General features: G+C 40.9%; 1 protein-coding gene across 2 annotated transcripts in view; it reads left to right on the top strand.

Annotated features, from left to right (window-relative positions):
- Positions 1 to 1,196: 1,196 nt before the first annotated feature.
- STARD3NL (STARD3 N-terminal like) overlaps positions 1,197 to 8,561 on the top strand; it is an 11,596-nt gene continuing 4,231 nt past the window's right edge. Inside the window, exons 1-5 of one of the 2 annotated variants that reach the window (XM_010009223.1) lie at positions 1,197 to 1,494; positions 4,312 to 4,389; positions 6,137 to 6,214; positions 7,904 to 7,957; positions 8,060 to 8,177. In XM_010009223.1, coding sequence (XP_010007525.1) covers positions 1,270 to 1,494; positions 4,312 to 4,389; positions 6,137 to 6,214; positions 7,904 to 7,957; positions 8,060 to 8,177 — 553 coding nt within the window. In that variant the 5' untranslated portion in view covers positions 1,197 to 1,269. The remainder of the gene's footprint in view (positions 1,495 to 4,311; positions 4,390 to 6,136; positions 6,215 to 7,903; positions 7,958 to 8,059; positions 8,178 to 8,561) is intronic. The other variant, XM_010009224.1, reaches the window with a different exon arrangement.

Genomic DNA, 8,561 nt, shown 5'->3' with positions numbered 1-8,561 from the left:
AGCAGACTTCGAGTTGCCTGAAGGCAGTTGATGTGTTACTTGACCTAGACACTGCCCCCCCCGGCTGGCCTGCCACTTCCTTGGCTGTGATGTGTGTGCACTGGCGACTCCTTGCCTACCCTTTCCTTTTCCCATGTCCTTGTACCCTCATGTTTGCCTAGTGGTGCGTTACACATCTGCTGTCTGCATTTCCTGCTGTGCTTTGGTTGTGTTCTTGGAGGCTTGGAATTGGAACATTGTTGGAGTAGAAGAGTAGGAAGGGTATCTCCTTCTGTTACTGAAAGACAGCCCACACAGGAAGAGACGAAAAGTTTTGTTCTTGAATTTCAGAAAGTATTACAGTGTTACAGATGCTTTTCTGATGTGATTGGTATTGCAAGATGCATGGATTAATCTTCTGAGTATTTTGCATAACATGAAATTCTCTGTGACCTCCTTAGTTGACTCTTTCTAGAAGCTTTATTTGCAGAAAGTTTCTCATGGAGTAATGGAGTGAATTGTGCATCAGACTGATCCAGTTTTATAAGAAATTTAACCTGATTTTTTTCCTCAAGTCTTGCAGACAGAAGAGACTTAGGGTGGCTGCATTACCTTTAGCCACTGAGTTGGACACAGTTTTCTCAGACACCCCTTGTCTGGCAGCTCCAGTTGTCCCAGCAGCTGAATTTCTTTATAGCAGAACAAACAGCAGTGTATTCGCTTTATAGAATGATTACTACAGTATACAGGGGTTTTAAAGGACTTTTAATCCTGTGGTTGTGTCAGCTCTGCATGTGCTGACAGTTAATGCTGCCCTTTTTCAGGAATGGTATATGGAAACTCCTTTAAGTTGGCTGCTGTTGAGAGTGCTTAAATCAGAATTGGAAACCTAAAAGATGCACAGCATCGTGGTTGTCGTTCATTCCTGTTTAATGGTTTCACTCTAACAACGTGGAGGATGGAGCCTTCTAAATCTAGACAGTGCTCCCTTATTCCCACCAGTCTAATTGAACATTAATTTTCTTGTTTCACAAATCCCCTGAGAGATGAAGAGAGCCTGGATAGATCTCATTTCAGAAACAAGTTTTAGACCCTACTTGACAAATTCTATTAGTTGTCAGCTGAGCAGAAAGAGAACTGACATGATTAGGTGAAAATACCTATGGGAATTCTGGGGCTTTGGTGACTAATGTGTTTTGGTTTTGTTTGTTTGTTTAGAAATTCTTCCTGTATGGATGAGCCTTCTAGTGATGGTGAAACGGGAAGAAGACCACTCTAAGCAAACCCAGGATGAATCGGGTGCCAGGTGATACAGACAATGCTCACAGTAGCAGTGTGGAATCCTGTCCTTCCTTGCGGGATGTCCACTCCATCAACCCAGCACAGCTGATGGCAAGGATTGAGTCATATGAAGGCAGAGAGAAGAAAGGCATATCAGATGTCAGAAGGACTTTCTGTTTGTTTGTTACCTTTGATCTCTTATTCATAACCTTGCTGTGGATAATAGAATTAAATGTGAGTTGTCTTTTTGGTACCCTTAGACTGTCTTAATTTATTTGCTCGCTTCAGGAGTGGTTCACAAATTGCTCTTTTCTATCCCAAATTATATGCTATTTGTATCTATTCAAATTAAAGCAGCTTTCATGAGCATAGTATCTACTCAACTGCATCTACTTTATTCATTAAGGTACCTGGCTTATTATCATCTTACCATTAAACCTTTTGATGTTCTATAATCTGTGAACCAGAAACCACTGGAAATCCAGTGGCTGCCTGAACTTTCCAGGCAACAAGTAGACAAAAATGTTACTGTATGTCTTTGAATTTGGCAAGTATGAATTTTAACAGGACTTGAGAGTTTGCCTTCCGAGTAACTGGAAGTCAGTGGTATTTCACTGAGGTGTCATATTTTAACTTCAGCATTTGTAGTTTGGCAAATGAGACAGGTCTCCTGAAATTGCCACAAAACAATAGGACAACTGAGTTATTATTACTTCCTAAGTAGCATCCTAGTTCTTGAGCTGGGTTTTAAGCTATGGTTGAAAGTATGTATCACATAAAGGACACAGGAAAAATGGGAGGAATCCCTTTTCCAGACAAGAAGGATCTTATGTAAACAGTTTTTGTCAGGATTCCTTTACAGGATAAATCACCTGGGTTATTGAGCTGCCATTCTGAAGTTTCAGGTGCTGACCGTTCAAGTAGTTCATTGATACAGTGAAAAATAACACTTCAATTTGAGAACACAGACCTTGCTCGGCTGAATGCTGCAATCTTGGGACTAGATTTCTGTGGTCTCTCCAGGTGGCAAGACTCTTGTATCCAGTGGGTAAAGGTGGCTTCTTTCAGAAAAACAGCATAGGCTTCCAATGCATTTCTTATTTTAGGCCAGTTTTTCAACAGCTTGTTCCAACTAAAAGGAGCAGAGTCTGGGTTTGTATCCCTTGTTGACGACTCACAGAACAGGTTTTCATATTGAGGCCTACAGAATATTTAAGATGCTGGATAGAAAATGCTACCAACTCGTGAAGTTTCATTTTGAATGCTGCAGTGTTAAGGGACCTCAAGGTCCTAGCAGTTTCCTTTTGTGACAAAGCTTTGTTTAAAGGAGAGCATTTTATGAACCGGAGTCCTGTACAGCGCAGTGTGAGCACAAATGAAACCCACTTTTTTGTCTTTGGAAGTCATAATATTAGAAGCTATTGTGTGATATCTGGGATCTCACACATGATCAGGTTCTTTTGTTCTGTTGGTTTGAGTTATGTTCACTGGGAAGTCAGATAGCACTGTGTTAGGACTGTCTGCCACTGGTGTGGAAGTCGTGGGACTTCAGGATTGCTGCCAGAGGTGCTCCAAGTATTGTTTTCCCTTTGTCATCATTATCCAGTGTGCTTAGATGTAATTTGTTTTTAAACACTTCAGGGAGTAGCTCCAGTGCAGGTTGAGCAAACCTCCACTGCTCATCCTTATGCTAACATGGTGCTCATGCAGCCGTGTGTTAAACAGCTTGGAGGAGGGAAGCTGAGCTTCCTTATTTGTGCTGAAGAGAGATGATCACACCTGAAGCACTAGAGGAACCAAGGGGAAGCTATTAGAAAGCTGTCAGGTAGCCATCGAGGGAAGGGAGAGGAGAAATTTGGAGCTGGAGCAAATAGTCTCAGGAAAACTGTGAGGGTGCTGAGGCGCTGGCACAGGGTGCCCAGAGAAGCTGTGGCTGCCCCATCCCTGGCAGTGTTCAAGGCCAGGTTGGACACAGGGGCTTGGAGCAACCTGCTCTAGTGGAAGGTGTCCCTGCCCGGGGCAGGGGTTGGAGCTGGAGGAGCTTTAAGGTCCCTTCAACACAAACCATTCCATGATTCTATGAAAACTGTCCAGCAGTATAGTTGGGCTGAGCGTGGAAGTATCTACACTGCATTGCTTTGAGATGGTGAGCATATGCTGTTGGTGTTCCTTGGCATCCTTTCTTTAAAAGGATAACAGTAGTCAAACTCAGTATTAAAGCCTTCTGTTGGCTCTGTTTTCCAGTGCTTTACATTTTTCCTGCAGTATCTAATTGTTGAACTTAACAGCAATAGGATATGGACACTAAGGGGTTTTGTTTCCAGCAGAGATACATGCTCCTCTCCCTCTCTGATGCAATACATCCTGAATGACTTTCTTACTAACCCAGTTTGAGTAGGAGCATGATGAATCCTTCCACTGGAAAGAAACACAGTGGCCAAGGAGGATGTGATTTTGAATCCCCTCAAGCAAATGAAAGAATTCAGCTCGGGTGTTAGTTAGTTGTGGGGATACGGTCTCATTGCAGCTTCTGTGTTTTTTACAGGTTTGGATTTTTTTTCTCAGCTCTCTCAAATAGTGTTCATGCTGATAAAGACAAGATCTGGAGTGTGAATTCTGTAACTGTTTTGTTTCCTGCCTGCTAACATGTGACTAAGAACAGCTAGTTTCTGAGAGCTTTTTGATCAGCTCTTTTGATTCCTCTTAGGAGACATAAAATGCTTTATGAATGTGTGTAACAGACCTTACCTTTAATCATATCTTCTTCCCTCAGCAAGTGATTTGCTTTTATTTTGGGACAGTCTGAAATGCAGCTTGCATAGGCCAGGTGATAATCCTGAATGTTTTCATATTGAAAATGGTATATAATCATGAAAAACAAATAAGGACACTAATCTTGAAACTGAAATTTGTAGGCTGTGTGTCCTCTGTTCTTAGTTTAATGATCTTGTTGTACATCAGCGGGCAGCTATTCATTTCACCCTTCAGATTGGTATGTGTTTCGGCTTCGGTAACTTCTCTTCTAAAGTGGTGTGTGTTGTTTCTTTGTAGGTAAAAGGAGGCATTGAGACTACCTTAGAGAAAGAAGTCCTACAATATGACTACTCTTCTTCATATTTTGATATATTTGTAAGTGTTCTTAAAAAAAAGAAAGAGGGAAAAAAGAAGCAAAAATGTAGTTTTCCCATGTTCCTCCTTCCACACATGTTTGAGTCCTGTGAAAGGGATAATCTTTTCTTGATGCATTAAACTGGAAGAACTTGTGCCAAATTTCACCTGGTTAGAGATAATATATTAAGAAGACCAGTAGCCTCCAGCTGTAAAATCCTGTTGCTTAAACCCATGTTTTTGTCCTTCCACAGAAATAAGGGAGTTGCAGTGAGGAGACACTTGTTCCCAGCTTGGCCTGGTCAGATGGTTTTTCAGATTTCTGTGTTTTAACTCAATAGGGTTTTTTAACATTGTACTAAAAAGAGATGACACAAAGTTTGCTTCTCCTTCTAAGCACCTAAGAGGAACGCTGCTGTGTCAGGGAATTCCTGTGTCTTTCAGCCACACTGTAGCTCTGCAGTTGTGATGCACTTTGCGCTGCATGGACCAAGTTACTGCTCTTAAAGTACAAGCTGTTTCTTTATGGTTCTTCTAAAGGGCCCCATGTTCTTCCAAGATCATTAACACTACCAGATCTTCTTTGCCTGGCAGAGATGAGTTGGTTTGGTATCCCGAGTCTCTCTTTGAAAAGGAGGTACCATGGAATGGTATGGAATGAGGTACCAGATACAAAAATGTCATAAGCTAGCAAACTATGCTACTTCTCCCTTTCTTGGTCTTTTGCTGACAGGTTCTTTGTGATACACTTTACTGCAGAAAGCAAAATGTTGATGCTCTGGAAATGATTTTGCTCTCTAGTTTAACCAAGGGTTAAAAACATGTAATGCAAAATAATAGACTTTTATTCCCTGGGAAAGGATGAGATCATTGAATTCTGCAAAATGATTTATGAGTTTATGCAGGATTTCTTCTGTTTCTGCCACACAACACTGAAACATACATTTTTGCGTGAGATTAAATGGGTTCATCATACCTCTGGCCATGCCTGTCCTTGATGTCTCTTAATTTTTAAGCGTTTGGTTTACATTTTTTTAGATTCTGAGTGCATCTTTTAAAGCAAGCTGGAAGCAATCCAATATCGAAGAATAAACAGGGAAATTGAGGGTTAGTGCCCCTGATTCAGAAATCTTGTCTGCTATTGATGGAATTTTCTGGCCCAGAGATACCATAACTTACCTTTAGTTACTGCAAAACATTTGGAACAGCTTGCTGTTGCAGGCACCTCCACAAAGAAGAATGGATTGTTGCAATGCTAATATTTCAGTGCTAATATTTCAATAAATACTGAACATTTAGTAAGTAGAAAATGGTTTAAAAGAATTCTTCCCATTTTCTGATTGCATTTGTGAAGTACTTACAGTTTTTAATGCTGCTCTTTGACCAGTACCACACCACTAAGATCAGTGAGATGCACGGTGATGCTCAAAGTATTTGCTGGATTAACTGCATCTAGATTTAACTACTTAGATTCCAGCCAGGTAAAATGATCATGAACATACTTTGTGTAGCTTTCTCGTGTTTGTAACTGATGTGGAATTGCACATGCTTGCATATTAGAGCCTATGTAGGCATGTGGGTGGTGCCATTTGCTTTACAAATGGGAACTAATGTTCTATTTCTGCTTTATAAGCACACGTTCAGATTTGTTTCCCAATGACAGAGCTTGGATTGTCCTGTTTTAAGTTTTGTAAGAAATGAGCTGAGAATCTCGTGGTTCTTCTGTGTTCTGCATTAACCAACAAATATTTTTCTCCTTTCTCTGTAGCTACTGGCAGTCTTTCGATTTAAGGTGTTAATACTTGCATATGCAATGTGCAGACTGCGCCATTGGTGGGCAATAGCTGTGAGTAGTAGCCAAGCATGATGGAGTTGTAACTAGAATGGATCAAACAGACAGAACTTTAGATGCTTCTTAACACCTGTATGTTAAGAATCATCTTGATATATAAGATCATCTTGGTATGTTAAAGTTTGCTGTACAGTAACAGATTGAAAACTTCTATTCTGGAAGATTTTCAGCCTAAAGGCAAGAATTTAACAGCACAACGAATGTGGTTCTGACTAGCTATCTTGTTAATACAAATTAAAGACTTGGAATCCAGTGTGGATGGCTGGTTGGAACTGCTTGTTATAGCTGACATGTTCAATAGTTAATGTGTGAAATGTATTTGCATTTGAAATAGTGAACTGTATTAGAAGAGTTGGCATTATTGTAGGAGAGATCCAGCTGTCCATTCTCCCACGTTCTTAGCTTTTTAGAGCTTTAGGTGCCACCCACTGAGCACCTGCATTGCTTCATGCTCCAAGACAGAATGCCAAATACACAATCCCTGCTTAGAAAAGAAGTTCTGGAGAACTGCAGGCAATCACAGTGCATGGGAGCAAATATCTGTAATGCAGCTCTACTGAGGCTGCAATGAGAAAGGATGCAAAACTTGCTGATAAGGCACATTTCCACCAGTCAGTGCTATAGATTATCAACAGTAGGCATGTTGCTGGCTTGGTGCACTGTAAATCCTATTTTCCCTTACCCTGTGGTAGGTGTGTGTAGAACATGTTTATGTATAACTTCAAGTGATTAACGGGCAGTTTGTTCAGTAATCTGAGATTACATGCCATGGCTTTTTAAGATTATTAGCATGGCACAAACACACACAATAGCAAGTGCAGGTCTGTGTTTATTTTTCAGTGCATCCCTCTCAAAATCTCTTACTCTTGGTTGTGCAGCTTTAAGAGTACTTCCAGTGCCACCCTTCAAGTTGATGCAGTTGGTGGTGGTGGGGTGGGAGTGAACCCATCATGATAGAAAACAATCAGCTGTATAAAGCTTCACTGAAGGTTTTGCAGAAGCTATCAGTCTTAAAATCCTGCCTGTGCTTTACCAAAGGTAGCTGGGTTCTGCTGTTAAATTGCTGGCCCCAAATGCACTAGCAGAGTTACAAGCCTTGCCTAGGCCAGCAGTGATTGTCCACTGCTGCTTTGTTGTTTTTCTCAGTAGTTTTATTCCATTTTTTATGGCAGGGAGCACCAAGTCATCCAAGGAATTAATTGTTCACAATATCAGTACACGGATTAAAATCTGAATTCAGATTTACTCCTGTAAAGATCTTTTACCTGAACAAGATATTCTGATGTAGATGGTAGCGTAAGCAGCATTTGGAGCAATGACTGTTTGCTTTTTCCCAAATACATAGATAGTTGCTAAATAAAATACTTTATTTAGTTGTGAATAAAATACTGCATCTTCATTATACAGTAAGAGCACAGTTTATATAGCTCAGCATCTGTGTAGCATCTAAACTGCCTAATTGCTGTGTGGAAATTAACATTTGGAAATGTCAGTATTAAAGGTTATCTTCAGTGAGGAGGTTATGTTAATAACACTGTAGTTGTATCATACTTGTTATGTTTTATTAGTCTATGATCTTGCTGTTGTTGGTAAATATTTAAAGTTGCAACTGATAGATAATGGCAGAAATGAGAAAGTAATTCCATTTCTTAGTCTTAACTGTTCTTACCCTGTCTCTTTCAGTTTACAACAGCAGTGACCAGTGCCTTTTTATTAGCAAAAGTAATTATTTCACAGGTATATATTCTAATCACCTGTTTGGTTTACTTTGTTGTTCTCTTGAAAGTAAAATTCTTCAGGGTAACTTCTGTAATCTTGTGTGGTTTTCTTCCCTTCAAGCTGTTCTCACAGGGTGCTTTTGGCTACGTGCTGCCCATCATATCCTTCATACTTGCCTGGATTGAAACTTGGTTCTTGGACTTCAAAGTGTTACCACAGGAAGCTGAAGAAGAAAACAGTAAGCTTTTGCTATTTCCTCTCATTTTGGCAATGTTTGATCCCATGTTATCTGGCAGAAGAATGCTTCTTTCAGCTTCTCATATGAACACAGGCTGAGAGAGCTGGGCTGGTTCAGCCTGGAGAAGAGAAGGCTCCTTAAGGGGAGACCTTAGAGCAGCTCCAGTGCCTAAAAGGGGCTCCAGGAAACCTGGAGAGGGGCTTTGGACAAGGATCTGTAGGGACAGGCCAAGGGGAATGACTTTAACCTGCCAGAGGGGAGACTGAGATGAGCTCTGAGGCAGAAGCTCTTCCCTGGGAGGGTGCTGAGGCGCTGGCACAGGGTGCCCAGAGAAGCTGTGGCTGCCCCATCCCTGGCAGTGTTCAAGGCCAGGTTGGACACAGG

The sequence above is a fragment of the Nestor notabilis genome, unplaced genomic scaffold, assembly GCF_000696875.1.
Source record: "Nestor notabilis isolate BGI_N333 unplaced genomic scaffold, ASM69687v1 scaffold24932, whole genome shotgun sequence".
Classification (NCBI taxonomy): domain Eukaryota; kingdom Metazoa; phylum Chordata; class Aves; order Psittaciformes; family Psittacidae; genus Nestor; species Nestor notabilis.
The sequence above is the reverse complement of the archived record's forward strand: the minus strand, read 5'-3'. Positions and strand labels throughout refer to the sequence as shown.